General features: G+C 44.5%; 1 protein-coding gene across 3 annotated transcripts in view; it reads left to right on the top strand.

Annotated features, from left to right (window-relative positions):
- LOC129815056 (rho GTPase-activating protein 39-like) overlaps positions 1 to 25,191 on the top strand; it is a 53,041-nt gene that overhangs the window by 5,156 nt on the left and 22,694 nt on the right. For 2 of the 3 annotated variants that reach the window (XM_055868367.1, XM_055868366.1), the window contains exons 1-2: positions 13,786 to 14,036; positions 14,233 to 15,591. In XM_055868367.1, coding sequence (XP_055724342.1) covers positions 13,801 to 14,036; positions 14,233 to 15,591 — 1,595 coding nt within the window. In that variant the 5' untranslated portion in view covers positions 13,786 to 13,800. Of the gene's footprint in view, positions 1 to 13,785; positions 14,037 to 14,232; positions 15,592 to 25,191 lie in introns of those variants that run through there. The other variant, XM_055868368.1, reaches the window with a different exon arrangement.

Here is a 25,191-nt window from a genome sequence, read left to right as displayed (position 1 = left end):
ACTCATTCACTCCTCTGTGATTCTCTTTGGCTTCTACCAAGGTGACGGAGCTCCTATTTTTTTCCATCCAAATTTGTGTGCCCTGTCCCAATCCAACCTCTGACATTTGGAATCCTTCTTAGACAGAGCTAAAGGACTGGCTTAACTTTCTGACCTCAGCTGTGGTAAACATGGTTTAGTGGTTTAAGTGCTCATGTTCCTTGCATTAGGGTTGCATTGGGACTACCAGTCCAAAAGTTACAGATGGTCATGATTTAGAGAGACCAGACCTTCACCTGCATCCTCAGGTTTTTACCCAGACGGATGCCTCTGTCCTGTGTGGCTCACTTGGCCACCTCTGACCCCCCTCTCACCCTGTAACTCGGCCCTGGTTTAGACACTGGGGTTGTTGGCAGGAGATGGGGAACAGAGATGGCAGGCGCAACTCAAAATGCAGTTCCATACAGAGACTGTCCAACTACATAGTTAAACAAGAACATTGAATGGAAAGGGTGTTGTTTGACTATTGTCCAAGCAGATGGCTGAGGTTTACTCCTTATGGGCTTTTTTTAATAATCTCAGCCCTAAATGTTGGTTTATGTCTTCATTTGTTACATTTCACTTCAGATAATCTAATGATAAAGAATGTACAAAGAAATAACAAAGATTAATCAGAGTTGCATCCTAATCGGTTCATTTATCTCCATATTTGTTTGGACAAGTGACCCCATTATTCCTGGTATTGACTGACATTGAGTCGTGTATTTTGTAAACACCCTGTACTCTGTCTCTATGTCCCACATGCTCACTCTCATCCAGAGGCCATCTGACCTGATAGTGCTCATTTGTTTGAGGATGGGAGGAGGAGTAGTGGAGGCCTGTAGGGGGTAAAGGGGGCTGTTGTTGGTCAGGCTTGCCCCCTATAAAAGAGGATTTATTGTGGTTTGACCCTGCTGCTGTCTCATGTCTCAGAGAGACAGTCACTGGGCATATCCTGCTGGGCTATGAGGGTCCGGAAGTTCCCAGCATTACTTTAGTGGTAGGAAGAGCAGGATGGTGGGCGAAGACCAAGACAAAAGCCTCCATACAGCCACCATAGAGCACCGTTTCTTAGTTATTTTGGAGGCGAGGCCCAAAGTAAGCCTGTGAAGGTGGCCTGCCAACATTCAAATATTCCACATCTAAACCAATAGGAAGGTCTTGTTTAATCTTGACTCGCACACAGAGCAAGTTTGTTGCAGGGGCATTGGGTTGAGAGTGGGACCCTTGTATGGATTGGGAAAGAGTATATCCTATCTGGTAATGTAAAACTGTAAGTTGGACATAATATTGGAAAATCAATCCTTTTTCAAGGGCCACCTTGTCAACTCTAAAATGTAGTCTTAATCCCAGGGCAGGAGAAGTGCAAACTGTTCATGTTTTGGATTATCACAGCTGTTGATGGAGTTCACCCCAAATCTCCTAAACATGTCCCAAGCTCCACCCACTGGACTCCGATGGAGGGCTATGATTGGCTGGCGGCCCTTGTGGGAATGGTAATGGAGACAGTTCTAGTTGAATGAAGTCTGGTTGCTGATCTGACAATAGAGCCCATTGTCCATGGCCATCAGGCATTAGCATAGAGTACACTGCATACACGTTGTAATGCATATGATTGACTCATGGTTCAGGTTTTTATTCTTTCACAGACACCCTCTGGGTTTATGTAACACTAGAAACCTCTCAGAAGACAAACAAGTTATGATATTCTCGAACTGTTGATAAAAAAAAATATATATTTAATTTCCTAATTGTTTTGGTGCAGAGACACAGGGAATTTCCCTTTCTACACTTCTGAAGATGAACTGACAGCTATTATGTAGAGGGCAAAAAGTAAGTTGCGGAATGTCCACTTTGAGCTGGACCATTGATTTGGAACAGACAGAACCCAGCTTCAATTATGACACACCTCTTATGGCTCCCAGACAGTCAGGTTTGGAGGTGTGCAGTGTCACTCGCAGGTGATACTAGAGTGATAAAGGTCACTTAATAGCAAACAGGTGTTTTATATTCCCTCGCCAAGGAATTTGTGCATTTTATGCTGGGGCTACCCAGTCATCATGACCCTTATGGAGGTGACCCTGCAGGGTGGCAGCATGTATAGTACAGACTCATGTCCTTTCCCTGCTAGCCAGGCAGAATGTGACCGCAGGGCTGCTGGCTGGGGCTTAAAGTGCTTTACCTATCTGCCCCTCCTTGGCAACCTGCCCTCCCTGCCTGCCTGTCTTCTGTGCAGTGGTGTAATGTACATAAGTACAAATACTTGAAAGTACTACTTAAGTCATTTTTTGGGGGTATCTCTACTTTACTATTTATATTTTTGACAACTGCATCTGATCTGGCGGACTGACTAAACACAAATGCTTTGTTTGTAAATTATGTGTTGGAGTGTGCCCCTGGCTATCCGTACATAAAAAAAAAAGATTCTGCCATCTGGTTTGCTTAATATAAAGAATTTGTAATTATTCTTTTACTTTTGATACTTGAGTATATTTTAGCAATTACATTTACTTTTGATACTTAAGTATATTTAAAAGCAAATACTTTTTGACTTTTACTCCAGTAGTATTTTACTGTGTGACATTTACTTGAGTCATTTTCTATTAAGCTATATTTTTTATTTATTTATTTTATTTAACCAAGTAGGCCAGTTGAGAACAAGTTTTCATTTACAACTGGGACCTAGCCAAGATAAAGCAAAGCAGTGCGACAAAAACAACACAGAGTTACACATAAACAAACGTACAGGCAATAACAAAATAGAAAAATCTGTATACAGTGTGTGCAAATGAAGTAAGGAGGTGAGGCAATATATAGGCTATAGTGGCAAAGTAATTACAATTTATCAATTTACATTGGAGTGATAGATGTGTAGATGAGGATGTGCAAGTAGAAATACTGGTGTGCAAAAGAGCAGAAAAACAAATATGGGGATGAAGTAGGTAGTTGGTTGGATGTTTTTTTTTACAGATGGTCTGTGTACAGCTGAAGCGATCGTTAAGCTGCTCTGACAGTTGACGCTTAAAGTTAGTGAGGGAGATATGTCTCCAACTTCAGTGATTTTTGCAATTTGTTCCAGTCATTGGCAGCAGAGAACTGGAAGGAAAGGCGGCCAAAAGTGGTGTTGGCTTTACGGATGACCAGTGAAATATACCTGCTGGAGCGCGTGCTACAGGTGGGTGTTGCTATGGTGACCAGTGATCTGAGATAAGGCGGCGCTTTACCTAGCAAAGACTTATAGATCGCCAAAGTCAAGGATCGGTAGGATAATCAGTTTTACGAGGGTATGTTTGGCAGCATGAGTGAAGGAGGCTTGTTGCGAAATAGGAAGCCGATTCTAGATTTAATTTTGGATTGGAGATGCTTAATATGAGTCTGGAAGGAGACTTTACAGTCTAACCAGACACCTGTGTATTTATAGTTGTCCACATATTCTAAGTCAGAACCGTCCAGAGTTATTTTTACTCAAGTATAACAATTGGGTACTTTTTCCACCACTGCTCCTGTGCTTTATTTGATCTCTAAACACAAGGCCAGCTTTATCATGCCTGACATATCCTCCATAAAAAAATTACCCCACACTGGCTCCCAGTGTTGGATCTGGATGTGTGAGGAATGAACATGAACAACTGCTGGGGGGGTTGACAACCTTTTGGCGAAGTGATCAGCAATGGTCCTGTCAGGCTGATGTAGGCTACTTCAGAAAGAAAGACACCAGAACCTTCTTTCAAAAACTATTGAAGCACACCTATACGATCACGAAAACAGTCCATAACCCAGAGACATTTGACCAAATGCTTCCTAGTTTGAGGATTTCACGACTCCATTAATGTCACCATCACATGAGCTCCTTTCCCAGTCTCACAAGGGAAACCCTACGCCCCAAAGGCTAGGGACAGATCCCATACTTCATTAATCTCCTCACCACAATTACCTATATCCTCAGGGCACTCCTGCAGTGGGGAAGAAGTTTAACAGGCTTCTTAGCACTACAGTAGAATCAATGGCATGGCAAATAAACCCATTCACATTCTAAAGGGGCAGATAGTATGCAGCCTTCAGGGCCTGATATAAAGCACATTGCTGTTAGGCCTAAAGATGTAATGAAGCACCAGGTTTTAATCCTCCCATTTATTGTGTTGCCAATGAGGATAACTGGTGGGACGGTTGGAATTAGAGTTGAAAAACAATAGAAGCAAAGAATGTGTGTGACAGGTGCAGGGCTGTTCTATGTCATCTGAAACATGTGCACGCTCTCCTCTCCCTCTGATTGTTCTCTCAAGCCTGGATGTGGGTTCCTCCCTGTGTCTGTCCAGTACAATGGTGACCCAATACTCTGTATCCTATTCCTAATTCAGAAAATGTGTGGCTAGTAGGCTTCAATGGTATGCCGTATACCGGGGTATTTGGAAATGGCCACAGGATAGTTTTTCAATACCATTTAAACTACTACTTTGAAGTTTATTTTTTCTACATTTCAATATTTGTAGCTACTTTTTACTACGTACCTGCAGTCAACTTGTGCAATATGTTAGGAGATAAAGCAGATCGTGTTCATTTCACCTGTCACATTGTTTTACATTTTGAAGCTTATCGGTAGTCCCCAGTCACATGTAGTTAGTTTACAAGCACACAACCACGAGAGACCAGAGCCTTGTGAGTCACTCACTGTTTGATATCTTAGAACTATTAAGTTAACTGTCTAAAATGTGCTAAATGCTGTGCAGTTATCCATTTGGTTTACTAACTTCTTAGCTAGCTAGCTAAGTGGTTAGCGTCTTGCAATCAAGCTCTTCTTGGTAACAACAGCAGAGAATTCCCTCCTTGATCAAAAGCCAATATTTGTTCTGTGCATGCAGCAAACTTTGAGTAGCATTTTTGAGATACTTGTATACCTTTTATGAGCTGGGATGTTTGTCCTGGAAATAGTTTGTCAAAAACTTTATAAAAATGTTTTCATGCGTTCGTTAGCATTAAGCTAGCATTTGCTATGGGATTACATTGCTTAAAATAGTGCCCCTTGTGTTCAGTGCTGGTATTACTGAATATCCCAGGATAGAACAAGGTCGGTATGACAACCTGGATACCGCCCAAGCCTAGTGGCTAGATGTTAGAACTTTAATCAAACATCACTCTAAATGTAATAAATGGCCATAAGCCTACACCTGACATCCATACATAATCTTGGTTTACTTAAGCTGTTAGTTCCCTTGTGTTCATTGCAGATACATTGATATGCTTTGTGTTCTGGGGGCCCCTAACTCTAGCATACACTGTACACTAAAGGGGACATGGTACAGTCTGAATTACACACTGCTAATTCGGGGAGTGAACGTTTAAACGAAATTGGGACATTAATGTTAAAAATCTTAATCAGAAAAACTTTCTTCCACAAAATCACAGTGCAGTTACCACAGAACTACCATGAACAGGTCCCGATCATCATCACTAAAGGAAAAATACAAATTAAACAAATGACTAACGCAACAATTCTGTAATGGTAGTAGGAGATATGCATCTTTCAAATTATTTGCCACGAATATAAAGCGCTCTGCACATTATCGTCATGTTGGAAAAATGGCAGAGAAAGACAGTGAACAACCTGCTCTACCCTGAGTTAGTACAATTTCGAGTTGGCTGCTGCGCTGGGATTTTAGCTGACCCAACATTACAACCTATTGGTGCTAGCGATTCGTGCTTTGGAAACATGCTAAAATACGGACTGACTGCTAGAAACATGTCTACAACTTCATCAGCAAGCTGTCAAACTATCGTAAGTAAGTGACAAACTACATACTGTTTATCGGTGCACTGCCTAACATCCTTAGACATTCCATCCCTGTGTTTGTCAGTGAAGCTAGCTAACTTTCTCACTGTCTATCAGAGCATATGTCTGTTTCCCCCCCATGCATGTATTTTAATAGTGAGTAAGTCATGCACAAGACATGTCATGGGAGACATCATCTCAATGTTAATTTTTGCCAAATCTCTTGAAGACTCGAGTGGCCACTTGCTTATGGGCCAAGTGTTCGCTTTGAGATTCAGTACATAGAACTTCATTTCCCACTAGCGATCCTATGCAAAAGGACCACCATACGCAATAGGACCATATTCTGCATTGATTTCACATAACAATTTCTGTTTTTGTAATTGTCTTAAAGGAAAACCAATAAAAAAGGGCAGTTTAAGCATTTAAGATAAATTGTCCATTTGTTATCACATCTCTACTGCTAATGGGGCTACTGTCGAGCATGGCACACTCAGTCCATGTCTTTACAACACATTATGTTTTACAATATTTGGATAAGCAGGTTGCCTGGCAGCTATGTTGTATAGACTTTGAACGTAATACATAATCAAACAGAAGGTGGCCTTTGCTGGATTATAACTAATTTTATTTTGAGGTGTATGCCACTGCTCGCACGACTGGGCTGAATGGCTTATAGAAGAAGGTTTGTTGTCTTTATATTGTCTGATTCCAGCCTCTGACACATTTCCAAAGAACCTCTGTGACCTGTTTTGCAAGGTGAGTAAGGAGGATTTTAACTGAATTTAGCTGAGTTTGTTATTTATAAAAAACAGTATCTGAGCAGAAAGAATATTTTATGTCTTCAGATAGGAAATAGTAGGTCTGTAAATACACTCAGGCTGACTTAGTTTGGCACTGGTGGACGGAGTGCTAGGTTAGCTAAATGACAGCCCGTGTTTGAAACATCAGCCTGGGCTGGTCCTCAGGAGACAGGGCAGAGTCTCTCTGAATAACCTGTTGTTAGGCGAGGTTAGATGTTGGTTTACGAGGGCAGTAAACATTAAATGGCTGTTTTAAATTGGTCACTGATGGCTTTAGTCCTATTTCCAATGAATTTAGATACACACATGCAGTTATTCCCCATTGGTTTAGATTTCTGTTATTCAGCCGTTAGACCATTTGTCTTTACATCAACTTGTATGGCTCCTGTTAGCCCTGTACAGAACACTGTCTCTATAGTCTCCTGTCTCTTCACTTCATTGTGGCTGAGGTACTTGGAGGAAAACCTTTTTTCAAAATAGTTTATCTTTGAGGGAATTGATTTGAGCTATACTGGAATTTGAATTTGATTGAAAGCCAAAACTAAACAATGACAGAACTGTGGTGCCCTATTTTCAGACAATGCAATGTCCACTCCTATGTTTTTCACTGCTGGGAACACTGTCATTTATACTTTGGGTTGTTTTAAAACAATGGAGCAGATTCCATGAGCAGAATGCTGTTCTGCCTTCTGGGGAAACGCCATTCAACATCTCAAGTTATTTTGGGACAACTGTAAATTGTGGGTTGTGGATGAAGTTATTATTGAGAATGAGACGTCTGACACATAGTGGCTAGGAGAAACAGGATGGAGGAGAGAGTGCGTGTGTTTATGTTGGTCTTGTTGCAATGCTCTGTCTTGTTTTCTGTTTGGGGAGGTGTTTTTTAGTATTTTTTGTCATCCTAGAATAACCACTTGGTGCATAGACGTCTCCTTGACCCAGATGGGAGATAAAGAGCCCGTGTGCCTTCCATGGAGAGAGTGTGAATGTGTTATCAGATTTAGAGAATAATAAGAACCAAACACCAGTATTAGGATATATGTTACCAATTTATCTTCAGCACTGTCTTACCTGTGGCATAGTAGGTGTATCATGTCTATGCTTCACATACAGTAGTGTCCCTTCTGATGTTTACTGTAGTCAGTGGGGTTACTGGAGTGAGGCTAAGTGCCTCTCTCAGTAGTATAACCATAGCACTCTCCCAATGCACATCTGCTTCAATTTAGAATATGTTGTCTTACAAAAAATCAGGTGCCGCTTTCATTAGTCACACGAGCACATGTATAAAGAGTTCATTTCAGATCATTATAAAACATTTAGAGTAGTGTTTTCAACTTTAATGGAGTTATGCGGACTGCATTCCAACCCATTTGTAGACATTACACTGGGTGAAAAGGGTAAATATCAGGGAATATCTTTACCTATACAATTCCGGATATCTGACTTTTTATTAGATATACTGTAAGGAGTAGACATGCTCCAGATACGCATTTAATTATTTTATATACAGAGCTAGGATATTCTCTATAATGGGACAGTTTCTACATGCATCCAATTCGGAACTCAGAAATCTCTCTGCTACCGTATGAGTCCAGGGAGATATCTGGGGTGAGATACGTTCACCTGATGCGCTTGCTCCAGCTTACATATTTGTAGAATACTATAACTCCTGAAAGAGTATGTAGTCAGTACCTGAACATTTATGTATCTGTATTTCTCAAAAAAAGGCATTTCAATAGATATCCTTACATGATATGTAATATTCCTCCTCGTATGTCTGATCAAAAACGGGCTAAATCCAAACTATGAAATGCCTCGAGGCCAAATTATTTTACCTGTTCAGGCACTGGAAATCATCCTGCTTCTTCACATGATGTTGACATATCTGAGCATACATTTGCACCATATTCAGTAGTAGGCTATACAAGGCACGGAAAGGCAAACATTTTATATTTAATCAAAGTTGCTATTTCCAAAGCACATCTCTGCTATTTCTGTAAAAAAAAAAAAAAAATGCAGCATAGCAAATCCAGAGTTCCAATCACAACACATGTTTTCTGTAAAGATGCAAACATAGCAAGGATTGGCCTAAAACATATATTTGTATATATTTTCACACAAAATAAAAGTTGCACACCCTCAATACCCCATACCTGCCCTGTTTTTGTTAAGGACTACGGGTGCAGGTTGGGGCGTCACCGGCTGTCCCCCGCAGTCCTGACCCAACGTGGTGGTAGTGTTGGTCTGTGATCCACTCCAAACTGTCAATGCATCAGTAATGAATCAAATTTGTGTCTATTGCAAGAAAATAATGTCATTTCACATAACCATATCACAAGGTAGCTACCTTACTCTACCTGCTTCATTCATGACGAGACAACGAACTGGAACAACCTAGCTAGCTAGCAAGCCATGCTGCTAGCTAGCTAAAATGTTGTTATTTTTTAGCTAGCTAGGCTACCAGTTAGCTTTTACCCCCCTATCAAGCCTAGCTAGCTAGCTGGCCATACTGGCTGCTGGCCAAATTAGCTAATGTTCTTGATACTAGTTACTAAGATCAATAAAACATCTCAAATTAGCTACTCACTTAAGTGTTAACAACTTCAAAGTATTTTCTGAACAGTTTCTCACATCGTTTCTCCAGTTCTCCAGTCTCCATCAGTTCAACCACACACCGTTTACACATTCATTTGTGGCCCCCAAATTCAAATATCTCCACACCAGAAAATATGAGATTCTTGTTGCTAGGCTACCAGTTACAGTGCTTTCAGTTTGTGCATGCCTTTATCCAGAGGGAATAGAAAAATTATAGCTAGTGTCTGAAAGAATGATATGGATTTAATATTTGTCCAATTATTGAGCATGTCCTCAACTCAAATAAGCATCAGAAATTGTCCTTATTTAGCATATCAAAATGCATATCATGATCCTGATGTGGCCCTCACTCAATAGCATATACTATGTAGACCTACTGTCAGTAAAAAAAAAATATTGAACCTTTATTTAACAAGGCAAGTCAGTTAAGAACAAATTCTTATTTACAATGACGGCCTACACTGGCCAAACCCTAACCCGGACGATGCTGGGCCAGTTGTGCCCTATGGGACTCCCAATCACGGCCGGTTGTGATACAGCCTGGAATCGAACCATGGTCTGTAGTGACGCCTCTAGCACTGAGAAGCAGTGCCTTAGACCGCTGCGCCACTCGAGAGCCTTAACCGGCTGTGATTTGTCATCATATAGAGAAAATAAGATGTTCACATAGGCCTGTCTCCGGATATCTAATGAGCACATCCTGCCATAGGAAATGCCCATGAGTAATCCCAATATCATATGTCTAAAAGACACATGTGGATTCAGAATTTGTCAGGATATGGTGCACATCCACAAACTCAATATGTATTGGAAATTATCTGTATTCTCTACAATATCAAAAACGTATCATGTGAAGATATCCCCTGATATGGACCCTTTTCGCCCAGTGATTTTCTATTGAGTAGGCCAACTGCATACTCACACACTTCTAACTCAGCGACTGGCTCGAGTGTAACAGATTAGTTTGACCATCAAGTAACACTGTAAAAGTTCAATCCTATCTCACCAACCATTTGAAAGAGGGTCGATCTCTACTCTGCACAGTGAACTTGAGTGGCTGGCTGATGTTACACATCACATAGTTAGATAACGGGGAGGGTGTTGATCTTGTATAAGAGCTCCCAGAATACATCTTCCAAGAATTCCAAACCTGACCGACAGTCCATCTTCCTGCTTATCAGCAGCTGTCAGCGAGATGCTGGTTCCACTTTGTATCCTAACTACTGTTTATTTACCCTGGTGGAAAGTCCATTATGCAACCACTGTACCCCACGCTGCTTCTACACAGCTAACTCTGGCCTACGCACATGACCTTTAACCCCTGGTTTCTTGTCAGCACGTTTACATGGTGGTGTCTTATGCACGTGTTCACAACATCTCTACGCTGCTGTGTTTTCTCTTTCTGATTTTTTTTCTCTCATTACAATAATGTAATGCCAAAAACGTGACTTTGACAGGGTTGCCAGGGACCTCACATTGTGATATTGTCACGATACTTATGTGCCGATAATTACAAGTTTTATTGCGATTCGATGTTCCAAGCACATTGCTCACCATGTCTGCTGCAGAGGGGAAGAGAGCCATAAGAAAACAAATTGGCTTACTATTTAAAAATGATGAACAAGCGATGAAGCAAAAATGCTGGCGTTTTTGGTGCAGGTACAACTGACTAGAGCAAAGATAATATTGTGACAGTCAAACTGGAGGCATAAGCAGTCAATAGTCCTATGCCACACACTCCCCACTACTCTGCTTGCTGCTGTAAGGGAATGCCTCCTTGGGAGACTGGAAGCAGTGGGAGGGAGGCTGAGGAGTGGGTTTGTGGGATAGGACTATTGACTGCTTATGTCTCCAGTTTGACTGTCCCTTTATTTCCACCCGCTTCCTGCCCATTAAGCTTTTGATCCATCAGTATAAAAGTCGTCCCCTCCTCGACTGAAACTATCCATGGCGCCTCACTGCAGGAATTCTCTTTTGTGATTAGCTAGACTTGTAAACACCCCCCCTTCATGCCCATCCCTCATCACATCAAACTCTCTCAATTCAAAAGGGCTTTATTTGCATGTGAAACATGTTTACATTGCCATTACATCGTCTGTCTCTGTCTTTCTCTCTCCGGATCTCACATACATTCTCTCTCTCACATAATGATGTATGTGGACACTTACATACTTTGACTGCAGATGTTCAGAAGAAAACAGGGCTAAATTAGATTTATTCGTCTCTCTTCTTGAAGAGGTTGGTCATGTTAATTACAGTCATGTAAGCTGTGACAGGGAATTATGTGTCCTTGTTCAGAGTGGGAGGCAGATGGTCTCCCAACAGACAGCAGAAACATTCACACTGACACCACACAGGCAGGGATCATGTGGAGAGCCCCTGTCCCCCTGGATGTTAACCTGGCAGTGAAGAGGGGAACGCATACAGATAGTTTCCACTGAGCTTTATGCCCAATGCAAAAGCAGTCCTGTCGACTTGGCTGGCATTCTTCTCTTCTGAGGCTATTTTGAGGCTGGGGGTGTGGGTGGCATGTGTTGGGTACTGTGGCCTGTGCCAGACACCCTGCAACCCCTCTTCACCACAGGTTCCCTGGCCATGTGTCCCAAATTGTAGGGAAATGGTCAAATACCCTCGTCCATGATGATCTGGGAGTGCATTTGAAAAAGAGAATCCCGGCTCTATGCATTTACTGGTCTGTCAACCACTGACACCGCCCCCAGTTAACTCTTGGGCTGCTTTATTCCCCTTTAACACACACAGGAACTTTATTTACACACAGAAACATTCAGGTACCTGGGGATGTACTGGAATGGTTGTGGTTCTCTAATGGACAGAAACAGAGGTAATGAACACACTTTACACAATGCAATAACTAATAGCACAAGTAGAGAAACAAAGCTTTTAACAATGGAAGCAATGTATACATGTCAACAAGCTCTCTCACTGCAGAATTAGACGTTCATCCACGTTCTTCAGACGTCACATTTGGAGTTGTTTTTGTTGCTCCTGCTGCTCTGTATCATTCCATTTCTCCAAATTTCGAAGTTAAGGATTAAGTTTAGGCACTCATTCCGAATGGTTAAGATTTGGGATACGGTTAAAACCAAAAATTACAAACCTGTGTCCAGGACTAGGATCGAACGCGCAACCTTCTGATCAAGAGTCATGGGAGTACGCCCATCCACAACACCCTAGCAAAACCCAAGCCTACTTGATGGTAATAGCGCTCACTGTTGCCCCTTCTCGACGTCCTCAGGACATGGATAGACGTCCAATTCGAACTTCAATCTTGAATGACCTGGCTGATAAATGTATATGCTACCTGCACACATTACATAACAAAGTAAACATACAATACAACTAATTTTGAAGAACAATATACATGTCACACAACTCACTTTGTGCATGCACACCATCCCAGTCCACAGAAGTCCAGTTGTGTTGAGTAGAGCATAGGTGTAGGATCTTGCTGCACTCTCTGCAACTGCTTGGAGGAGACTGAGAAGTGTGTGACCTGGAGATTCAGAAGGGTGTCCGGCACCCTAGCAACTGGCATGGCAACCAATCAGAGCTAGGTCAAACAGGTCAGAGAGTTTGAGGCCGGCTATTGTAAAACTAGACTATCAGGCATCACTACTGGGGAATAGGGAGTTTATTTTTATTTAACTAGGCAAGTCAGTTAAGAACAAATTCTTACTTTCAATGATGGCCTAGGAACAGTTGGTTAACTGCCATGTTCAGGGGCAGAACGACAGATTGCTACCTTGTCAGCTCGGGGATTCGATCTTGCAACCTTTCGGTTACTAGTCCAACACTCTAACCACTAGGCTACCTGAGTGAGGTGTGCAACTTGAAAGGTTGTGAGGTGATGATAAGAGTCATCGGCAGGGAACTTGTAACAGCCACCCCTAAATATGAGCAGCATATTTTGCCCATGTAGGTCCAGACTCAGTGGTGGTATATCCGGGTAGTCAATCAGCGGCTGTACCCGGACTGGAGCTGGGTCAGGTGGTGCATGCTGGGCAGGGGCATCCTGGGCAACCCCACTGGACCTTCATCTGACACCGCCTGGTATAGAGGTCCTGAATGGCAGGGAGCTCGGCCCCAGTGATGTACTGGTTCGTACGCACTACCCTCTGTAGCACCTTGCGGTCGGATGCCAAGCAGTTGCAATACCAAGCAGTGATGCACCCAGTCAAGATGCTCTCAATGGTGCAGCTGTATAACTTTTGAAGATCTGAGGGCCCATGCCAAATCTTTTCAACCTCCATTTTCAGGTTCTTCTTCTCCAATGCCCTGTCTCTACCTCCTGCCTAGCCCCTAACTGGGTTCTCAGCCGACCTATAAGGACACGACAGGCTGGCTGTGGGTCTCTCATGGATTCATTGGCACACTTGAAGCTGCTCTGCATCAGAGAACTAGATCAAATGAGACCATATAAGGGATTTCTCAAAGGGAAACATGACCCAAATGTATCTCCTCAATCTGACAGGTTGCCCCCTTTCTCAATGACACATTCCTCTGTACCCTGTCTGTGTGTGTATGTGGGCCAGTCTCAAACCCCTCCCCACCCCTTCCCAGTGTTCTGCTGAGTTAGCTGCTAGTGATCCTCATGCCATGCCCAGTGTGGTGCTGTTGGAGCGGATGGTGCTCTCCAGGCCTGCCGGCTGTGGTCCTAGTACCGTACAGAGCGGGTCCACCTGTCCCTTAGTCAGATCAGACACACAGAGCTATTCCCGCGGCTCCTCAGCCCACCAGAGGGATGACATCACTGCTGAACCAGCATTCTATAGCACTCACACACAGATGGACACGTGTTGTAGTCGCAAACATTCACTATACATATGGGTCGTGTAAGGGTGTTTGGTTTGTAGTCCGTTTTTGACTTTAACTTGTGTGCAGGTTATCGGATAAGCATTTAACAGGGATGGTCATATCAGTAGGATTTCCATACTGAACAAAGTGTTTTGTTATTAATTGCTTCAAAGCTGTTTTCCTCTTTCTTGTTACTCTCAGTCCTAACAACATTATTTTCTGTCTGTTTTTTAGTCCAGATTGGGTGGAGATCCTGGAGCCACGCTCTCGGGAGCGCATGTATGTGAACCTGGCCACTGGCGAATGCGGCTGGGACCCTCCCTTAGGCGCTCCCGTTCGTCAGGCTGACGGCAACCAGTGGTGGGAGCTCTTTGACTCCCAGAGTGGCCGCTTCTACTACTACAACTCCGTGGGACGCCAGACTGTCTGGCACCGACCCCAAGGGGGCGACATAGTTCCCCTCTCCCAGCTACAGGCTATGAAGCGCTGCTCTGAGGCCAAGCGGGCCGGGGGAACTGGAGAGAGGGACAGGGAGCCTGGAACAGGTAGACTGGGGAGTACAGGGAGCCGTACAGGGAGCCAGGGACGCGGCACCCCTCTTCCAGAGCACCATGGAGTGGGGAGTACAGACAGCCAGGGGCGCCTCACCCCTCGTCCAGAGCACCATGGAGCAGGAAGCCTGGGGAGTACAGGCAGCCAGGGACACCGCAATCCTCGTCCAGAGCATCATGGAGCAGGAAGCCTGGGGAATACAGGCAGCCAGGGACACCGCACCCCTCGTCCAGAGCATTATGGAGTGGGGAGTACAGACAGCCAGGGACACCGCACCCCTCATCCAGAGCATTATGGAGCGGGGAGTACAGACAGGCAGGGACACCGCACCCCTCGTCCAGAGCATTATGAAGTGGGGAGTACAGACAGCCAGGGACACCGCACCCCTCATCCAGAGCATTATGGAGCGGGGAGTACAGACAGCCAGGGATACCGCACCCCTCATCCAGAGCATTATGGAGCGGGGAGTACAGACAGCCAGGGATACCGCACCCCTCATCCAGAGCATTATGAAGCGGGGAGTACAGACAGCCAGGGACACCGCACCCCTCGTCCAGAGCATTATGAAGTGGGGAGTACAGACAGCCAGGGACACCGCACCCCTCATCCAGAGCATTATGGAGCGGGGAGTACAGACAGGCAGGGACACCGCACCCGTCATCCAGAGCATAATGGAGCAGGAAGCCTGGGGAGTACAGGCAGCCAGGGACACCGCACCCCTCTTCCAGAGCACCATGGAGCAGGAAGCCTGGGGAGTACAGGCAGCCAGGGACACCGCACCCCTTTTCCAGAGCACCATGGAGCAGGTAGCCTGGGGAGTACAGACAGCCAGGGACACCGCACCCCTCTTCCAGAGCACCATGGAGCAGGTAGTCTGGGGAGTACAGACAGCCAGGGACACCGCACCCCTCGTCCAGAGCAGAGTAAGCCTGTCCCCAGAACCCCTGAGACCCCAAGCGAGAGAGAGACTTCAGACACAGTGGTGGACAGCAAACCAGCTCAGGGAGACAACAGCTCGGACGAAAGCAAGGAGTCACTGAGGTACGTCTGATCTCTTTGTTTTGCTATTGAACCAAATGATTGTTGATAGGTAGGACATGGTTGGATTTAACTATTAGAGGATCACGTTTCAGTAAAGAGGCCATATGGTAATAGCAAAAACCTATTTGTTATCCCATTGTGGCATGCTGACTTTAAAATGCTTTGGGCATGAGACCATTTGACAAGTAAGGCTACCTCGACTGCTTTATTTTCACTCTCACTTATCCTGACATTCCACATGCACCACGTTTCCATAATTTTCTCTGTGAATCACACCGCAACCATTTTAAAGCAAATTGCTACCAAATGTGAAGACGGGTGCAGTCATAAAGTGCATGACATTCCCCTCTCCCTTCACGTTGGTAGAAAGGCACCTAACAGTAAGGGCCATTCAAAGACCCTATCGTGTGCTCAGCGCGGTGGCAGAATCCAAACCAGCATCTCCCCTTGAGAGGCAGATTCCACACATGCCAGCTCTATTTCCCCTGGCCCATGGCCACTAGTGCTGTCTCAGTGCCCCTGCGTGCTGCTCACTGCCGCTACGCTCCACTCCAGCCCCATATACGCTCATTTATTTTTCCTAAAACAACACGAGGCCCCTCGACATCAAAGACCAATGGGGGTCTCTGGTGGGGGAAGCCATACCACCGGAGACAAAACATGACTGAGGTACCCTTTAATAACGTTTCAGAGGAAAGGAGGAGTGTTGTCTGTTCTTGGGTAATAACATACAGAACTTCTACATTCCAGTTAGTTCTAAACAGGAGACCCTGCTGTTCCTAGAGTTGTCTGTGTCTCTTCACTTCGACCTGGCCCCTCTGCTCTCTACCTGGGTCCTGGGTATCAATCCTCAGCCACGTGGAGGACCTCACCTCGCCGGGGTCAGCAGAACTATCCTACCCTCTGACCCTGATTGCGTAAGGTAGAAGGGGAACTAATTGCTCACCCCTTGCTGTCCGAAGGCCCTGGTGGAGGTACAGCCTGCCTGACTCTTTGACATTCCATCCTTTTAGAAGCATTTACTCCCCAGGGATCTCCACCACTCTGCAGTCATCCCTAATGACTCAATGTTTCCCAGAAGTCTCCATGTCTCCCCAAAACAATGGGCATCTGTGTCTCTGGGTGGAGCTCAAGAGTCTTAAACTCTTCTGGGCTTTGCACCCCACTTAGCCATATGGTGGTTTTCACTGGTCTTTCTCTCTGGGCTTGTAATTAGATCCCACCATGCAATGAGGAGAGAAGATGGAATGTGACAAACAATAAATGGATGGAAACAGAGTTTGTTTCATGTTTGGGGTTGGAGAGGAACATTTCAGGACCTGTGCCTTTCTCTTCTTCACGTCTGGCTGATTAATAGCTGAGCCTAGTCATGATCAAAGGGACATTTTCAACTTCATATTCTCCAGCACCACCCCAACATCAACCTACAGTATACAAATGGTGCGTTTCTATGTTTAGGAGTAAAAAATATAGAGGAACTGTTTCCAATGACATCATGAACCAATTATTATGTAACACCTACTCATAATTGGTTAAAATCACAATTCAACACATCTTCCTTTTTTAATACAAAACATAGAAACTTGCAGTTTTCACATATGTTGATGTTGGGGAGGTGCTGGAGATGATGAGTATGAAGTAGAATTGTTTTGACATTTTCCTTTGAGGCTCTGCCAGTTCAGTAGTGTGGAAGGCTCTGCCAGTTCAGTAGTGTGGAAGGCTCTGCCAGTTCAGTAGTGTGGAAGGCTCTGCCAGTTCAGTAGTGTGGAAGGCTCTGCCAGTTCAGTAGTGTGGAAGGCTCTGCCTGTTCAGTAGTGTGGAAAGCTCTGCCAGTTCAGTAGTGTGGAAGGCTCTGCCAGTTCAGTAGTGTGGAAGGCTCTGCCAGTTCAGTAGTGTGGAAGGCTCTGCCAGTTCAGTAGTGTGGAAGGCTCTGCCTGTTCAGTAGTGTGGAAGGCTCTGCCTGTTCAGTAGTGTGGAAGGCTCTGCCTGTTCAGTAGTGTGGAAGGCTCTGCCTGTTCAGTAGTGTGGAAGGCTCTGCCTGTTCAGTAGTGTGGAAGGCTCTGCCTGTTCAGTAGTGTGGAAGGCTCTGCCTGTTCAGTAGTGTGGAAGGCTCTGCCTGTTCAGTAGTGTGGAAGGCTCTGCCTGTTCAGTAGTGTGGAAGGCTCTGCCTGTTCAGTAGTGTGGAAGGCTCTGCCTGTTCAGTAGTGTGGAAGGCTCTGCCTGTTCAGTAGTGTGGAAGGCTCTGCCTGTTCAGTAGTGTGGAAGGCTCTGCCTGTTCAGTAGTGTGGAAGGCTCTGCCTGTTCAGTAGTGTGGAAGGCTCTGCCTGTTCAGTAGTGTGGAAAGCTCTGCCAGTTCAGTAGTGTGGAAAGCTCTGCCAGTTCAGTAGTGTGGAAGGCTCTGCCAGTTCAGTAGTGTGGAAGGCTTTGTAGGGCATGTAGTGCTCTATTGAAAGAGATGCACCAGATAGCCTTAGTTTGTTCTTGAGGAAAGTGTAGGCTCTTTTTACAGAAGCATCATTCATTTCTATTCCAGGACAGAAGTGGGCTGGGCATTCATTTATTCCATGCTGAACATGGGGTTTCTTGACATTCAGCTATGTTCCTTTAAGGCAGGGGTCGGGAACCTTTTTGACTAAGAGAGCCATGAAAGCAAATTATTTGGAAATTTATTTCAGTGAGAGCCATATAATATATTTTAAAAGTGAATTCAACTAAATGTCAGTATAATAAGCCTCTGAATTTGTCGAAGTGCCGCTTTACATTCGACCGTTTCATCGATGTAATTTTGTCATTGCAAATTAGACACACCGCAGAACCTGCTCTCTCCACAAAGGCGAATTCTTCGGTCCATTCGTCCTGAAATGTACGATACTCGTCATCTTTTTTTCTTTTCGCCATCTTCTTCGTCGAAGGGTTAGCTTTGAGCTAATGACCGAGCAGACTGATTCAAAAGGAGACGTTTACCTGTTTTACCTAGCAACGGCCAACGTAGGCCAGTATCATTTAATTAAAATAATGGACACTGCATCGTAGTGCTAGCTGCGCCACCAGAGTCTCTGGGTTCGCGCCCAGGCTCTGTCGCAGTCGGCCGCGACCGGGAGGTCCGTGGGGCGATACACAATTGGCTTAGCGTCGTCCGGGTTAGGGAGGGTTTGGCCGGTAGGGATATCCTTGTCTCATTGCGCTCCAGCGACTCTTGTGGCGGGCTGGGTGCAGTGCGCGCTAACCGAGGGGGGCGGGATCACGGTGTTTCCTCCGACACATTGGTGCGGCTGGCTTCCGGGTTGGAGGCGCACTGTGTTAAGAAGCAGTGCGGCTTGGTTGGGTTGTGCTTCGGAGGACGCATGGCTTTCGACCTTCGTCTCTCCTGAGCCCGTACGGGAGTTGTAGCGATGAGACAAGATAGTAATTACTAGCGATTGGATACCACGAAAATTGGGGAGAAAAGGGGATAAAATTGTAAAAAAAAAAAAAAAAAAAAAAAAAATCGCACTTTTTTTATTTTTTATTTTTTTTTATCTGCGAGCCAGATGCAATCATCAAAAGAGCCACACCTGGCTCGGGAGCCATAGGTTCCCGACCCCTGCTTTAAGGTGTGCATAATGTCTACTTCAGTTTGACCAAGTTCCCTTTTCTTACTTTGTTGAATCTGTTCAGAAATTCATGTGCATTTCAACATTGATGATGATGTTTGAGAGAAAAGTGTTCAGAGGAAACTTGACAATCAGTTGTTCCAAGCCCAGTTTCCTTTTAGTTCTATAAATACATCGGAGGAGTGGTCTTACAATATCTATCTGCCTGTTAACACAGGGTTTCCCAAACTCTGTCCTGGGGCCCCTCCTGGGTGCATGTTTTGGTTTTTGCCCGAGCTCTACACAGCTGATCAAATTAACCAATTCATCATCAAGCTTTGATTATTTGAATCAGCTGTGTAGTACAAAGGCAAAAAACAAAACGAGCACCCAGGGGGGGACCCAGGACCGACTTTGGGAAACCCTGTGTTTACACAACAACTGTGTTCAGTTGGGTTGCACTGTTTAGTTTTTTCAGCTTTTTCTCTCGCTCGCGCACGTTAAATCTGTTACTCTTATCACATGGCCTGGGAATTCCTGGGTGTTCTGACCCTGTACAGCTAATCAGGAAAATGCCTTAAACTCCTTGGGTAAACATGTCCAGAAGTACTAGAGCAAGGGATTCTGATCTTTTTAAACAGTAAATGGTTGGCGATCACCTTGCTTACGACCTCTGTACTGGATTGTGGATTTCACAACAGATGCAGAGTTTCCGCTGCAGTCATTTAGTTGTGGCGCTGCGCCATTGCAAACTCATTGCCGCCACGCAAAAAGAAATATGGAACAGCCGGGGCGCACTTTGAAGATACTAGAATAGTACACATTTAAGTCCAAAGTTGATCTATTTACCTAGTCGGTTTGTTGTGCATTCTGTGCAAGATGAATATTCCTCTCAAGGCACATTGAAGTTGCGAGTACCATAGGGAGGGAAACATGCATTCTGACAAGCAGTCAATGCACAACGATTCAAACTGCAATCACAGGGAAAACAGTTGTTTTAATGGCCTTTGTTAAAAAGAGGGGGTTCCCAGCATCCCATTACCACTTTATTTATTCATTTATTATCAACTCCTAAATATGCAGGTACTGCACCAGTTTAGACCAAGAGTTTTTAGTAGCTGAATGGTTAAATGCACCTTACCTCTCCGCAATTCGCTGTGAGTGTATAAGGGAGAGTGGGGCTGAATATAAAATGGGTAGCTTGGGGTAAAGTGTATTCCAGTTTTAAACAGGAGACTGCTGTTCCTAGAGTTATCTGTGTGTCTCTTCACTTCCCCCTGGCCCCTGCTCTCTGCCTGGGTCCTGGGTATCAAACCTCAGCCATGTGGAGGACCTCGCCAGGGCCAGCAAGACTCTCCTACCCTCTGACCTCTGACCCTGATTGCGTAAGGTCAAAGGGGGAAGAGATGACCTGTGTGTGTATGTAGAGGGGATGCATGAGAGGATTCATGTGGGGTAGAAGTTGGGTTAGCTTGCCCTGTAGCTTGTCCTGTAGTGTTTTGGAGTTCCATGGGACAGATGAACTGTAGGGGAAGTGTCCTACTTTTTGAAGGCACATGACAGAGATGTGTAAGGTAACCCAGAAGTGACTTGGGGTGGTTCACATATGGGTCATAGCACCCCATTATCCTGTGGGTTGCCCCAGGGTTAGAATGGGTCAATAAAGGAAGAAAGGCCCTCCGTTAATCACAAGTGGCCCTAGGGGCAACTGATCTGTGAGATATCTCCGAGGAGGAAGTGAAGGTATGGTGTATAGTGAACTAAGTTACCAAAAGAATAGTATGTGCCTTTTTCATTAGCCGCTAATGATATAGCTACACTCAAAAGACTGACAGGATTCAATCCAAGTCAGTCAGGCGAATATCAAACACACTTTAAACTTGTTGTTACGGATCGGTGCGCAATCGCCATTGCACAACGTGTGCAAGTCTACCTAGAGATTCTCATGAAATAGATATCTATTATATAGACATTTCTATGTTGACCTATAGCCCGTAAACACATTCTTTCTGTGTCAAGATATAGCTAATGGGATGCAGATTTCAGGCGCTATTCATTACGTAGCCAAATTAATGAAGCCCTGAGTCTCTTATTTTGACGAAGATTCAAACCTTCCCTCCTCAGCTCTGCGAATGAAAGCAAAAGTAAATCCAACCTGGTTATCATCACATGTGCCTCACTCTGAGTCATTGTAAGTATATTACCAGTACATTGAGGAGGAGTCTGTGGTTGAAATATTTGAGTTTAAATGAGTCACACGTTGACTGGATGTTTCTAGGTCTGACACAGGCGCTAACACTGTCATCTGTCTGTGCAATCGGTGGCTGGACTAACAGCAGCGCTTTAAAGACATTGGGAATAAGACTTGTTCTCTTTTTATCTCTGTGCGCCTGGCTTGGTAAGATAATTTCTTAGTTCTTGCCAGATGTTGACTGAAGTCACTCTTATTGTGTCGTTTTTCCAGTTAAAAAGTACTACGTTGAACTTTAAGCATCTGGTTAAATGGGTCTGGGTGGCTGGTGCTTGTTGTGACTGTCCTTATTACTTTCTCTCTGTCCCAGTTTTCACTCTCTCCCTTGTAAAGTAAAAGTTGTATGGTGTCCTCAAAACAACTAGATTACAGACCTACTTTTTTACCATTCTTTTAACTAGAACAGCAAGTCCAAGCTCTGGTTTTATTTTAAACCTGCTCTAAGCATTACCATGTTACTGGACCTAGATGTCTTCATGTACAGATTGCTATGCCGAGAAGCCTTTCATTGCTCTGATGAACGGCCAGTACCACCATGTGCACTAGTCTCTGGCATGACAAGCATGCGTATCGGTTGACCTAAAGGATACATTGCTGACTTTCATAGTTGAGGTTAATGGGAGCATGTTGTTTCTGTGGCTCCTGTGGCGCACCTCCAGATCAGTGTTAAGAGGATGTGTGATTGAGAGGATGTGTGATTGTATTACTGTAATCCAAGGAGTGTGTTCTGATGCTGTATCTGGTTCCATTTGAACACATGTAGAAGCACAGTTCAGATTCCACAGTCATTTCTCTCTGACCCCACACTGGGATGGTCTCTCTGTCACCATGTCCTACAGTCTGGAAACCAGGGGTCCCTGTGTCTGTCCCCAGCCCCAGTGCCTCCTAGCTGGGTGGGGAGACGGCGGAGGGTGGGGTAGGGTTGGGTGGTATGTGCAGCTGGTAGACATGGTGTCTCAGATCAGGGAGGTGCGTTCAGCTGTCTCATGATGACAGCTGGGTCTTTAACCTCAGAGGTGTCCCTGCATGTCCCCCATCGCTCTGCCACTCCTGCTTGGGTTGTCTCTGTTGTGGGGTTCCTACACTACATGACCAAAAGTATGTTGTGGATACCTGCTCGTCAAACATCTCCTTACAAAACCATGGGCATTAATATAGAATTGGTTCCCCCTTTTCTGCTATAACAGCCTCCTCTCTTCGGGGAAGGCTTTCCACTAGATGTTGGAACATTGCTGCGGGGACTTGCTTCCATTCAGCCACAAGCATTAGTGAGGTCGGGCACTGATGTTGGATGATTAAGCCTGGCTCGCATTCGGCATTCCAATTCATCCCAGATTCGTCCGTTGGACTGCCAGATGGCGAAGCGTGATTGATAACTCCAGAGAACGCGTTTCCACTGCTCCAAAGTCCCATGGCGGGGAGCTTTACATCACTCCAGCTGATGCTTGACATTGCGCATTGTGATCTTAGGCCATGGAAACCCATTTCATGAAGCTCCCAACGAACAGTTCTTGTGCTGACGTTACTTCCAGAATCCGTTTGGAACTTGGTAGTGAGTGCTTCAACCGAGGAAAGACAATTTTTATGCGCTTCAGCACCTGGCGATCCCATTCTGTGTGCTTGTGTGGCCTACCACTTCGCGTCTGAGCCATTGTTGCTGCTAGACCTTTCCACTTCACAATAACAGCACTTACAGTTGACTGCTGCAGCTCTAGCAGAGCAGAAATTTGATGAACTGACTTGTTGGAAAGGTGACATCCTATGACGGTGCCAAGTTGAAAGTCACTGAGCTCTTCAGTAAGGCCATTCTACTGCCAATGTTTGTGTATGGAGATTGCATGGCTGTGTGCTCAATTTTATACACCTGTCAGTAACAGGTGTGGGTGAACTAGCCGAATCCACTATTTTGAAGGGGTGTCCACATACTTTTGTGTATATAGTGTATATCACTTTGTCATTGGGATATTCCTCCAATTTTGGTTTCTGATGACGTATGTGTCAAACCATGTGGTCACTGTTGGAAATTGACCTTTGTCTTGTGTCCTTCTTCTACGCAGATTGTGATGATCTCATTGGCCCAAGTTCTGAGGTGTTTGTGTTGAGAGCCTGGCCTATAGGACCTCATTTCCTCTTCCTGTCTGACGGGATGATAATAATAGCCCCTGTTTTGAGACCCCTACTATTCCCAATGGCTTGTATTTTAGGGGTACTTCCCCATCCATATCTCTATCCACCAAAGTGACTCAGCTGATGGGTTTTACAACCATGGTTATTCCAGGAAGGAAAGAAAGAACATTTCTTGCAAGTAGCTTAATATGTATATTTAGCTTGCTTTTCCTACCACAATCACACTCCGTGGAGGTAGGAGCAGTGGTCAGGGACGTATGACACCAGAGCTGCCGAGACAAATTGAAATTGGCTGACCGTTAAGTTGATTTGCTGCGCCATAACCCAATCGAATTACCCAGTTGGGCTCCAAAGGATTCTAACTTAATTTCAACCTTCGGCGTTACTCAACGTCTCACATGTTAGCCAAGGCCTTAAGGAATGTGTGTGTCTCTATGGAAAACAAGTGAATGTGTTAAATAAAATTTGATTTGTCACGTGCCGAATACAACCGGTGTAGTTACAAGCCCTTAACCAACAATGCAGTTTAAGAAAATACCTATAAAAAAAAAGTAAGATAAGAATTACAAATAATTAAAGAGCAGCAGTAGCTAACAATAGTTGAGGTGATATGTACATGTAGGTAGAGTTATTAAAGTGATAAGACAGATAATAACAGAGTAGCAGCAGGGTGGGGGGGGGGGGCAATGCAAATAGTCTGGGTAGCCATTTGATTAGCTGTTCAGGAGTCTTATGACATGGGGGTGGAAGCTGCGAAAGTATTCACCCCCCTTGGCATTTTTCCTATTTTGTTGCCTTACAACCTGGAATTAAAACAGTTTTTTGGGGGGTAGTATCATTTAATTTACCCAACATGCCTACCACTTTGAAGATGAAAAATATGTTTTATTGTGAAACAAACAAGAAATAAGACAAGAAAACTGAACTTGAGCGTGCGTAACTATTCACCCCCCCAAAGTCAATACTTTGTAGAGACACCTTTTACAGCAATTACAGCTGCAAGTCTCTTGGGGTATGTCTCTATAAGCTTGGCACATCTAGCCACTGGGATTTTTGCCCATTCTTCAAGACAAAAATGCTCCCGCTCCTTCAAGTTGGGTGGGTTCCACCGGTGTACAGCAATCTTTAAGTCATACCACAGATTCTCAATTGGATTGAGGTCTGGGCTTTGACTAGGCCATTCCAAGACATTTAAAGTTGATGTCGAAGTTTACATACACCTAGGCAAATTCATTTAAACTCAGTTTTTCACAATACCCGACATTTAATCCTAGTAAAAAATCCCTGTCTTAGGTCAGTTAGTATCACCACTTAATTTTAAGAATTTGAAAAGTCAGAATAATAGTTGAGAGAATGATTTATTTCAGCTTTTATTTCTTTCATCACATTCCCAGTGGGTCGGAAGTTTACATACACTCAATTAGTATTTGGTAGCATTGCCTTTTAACTTGGGTCAAATGTTTCGGGTAGCCTTCCACAAGCTTCCCACAATAAGTTGGTTGAATTTTGGCCCATTCCTCCTGGCAGAGCTGGTGTAACTGAGTCAGGTTTGTAGGCCTCCTTGCTCGCACAGGCATTTTCAGTTCTACCCACAAATTTTCTATAGGATTGAGGTCAGGGCTTTGTGATGACCACTCCAATACCTTGACT

The sequence above is a fragment of the Salvelinus fontinalis genome, chromosome 18, assembly GCF_029448725.1.
Source record: "Salvelinus fontinalis isolate EN_2023a chromosome 18, ASM2944872v1, whole genome shotgun sequence".
NCBI classification, from domain to species: Eukaryota; Metazoa; Chordata; class Actinopteri; order Salmoniformes; family Salmonidae; genus Salvelinus; species Salvelinus fontinalis.
This window is presented reverse-complemented; position numbering and strand designations above follow the sequence as displayed.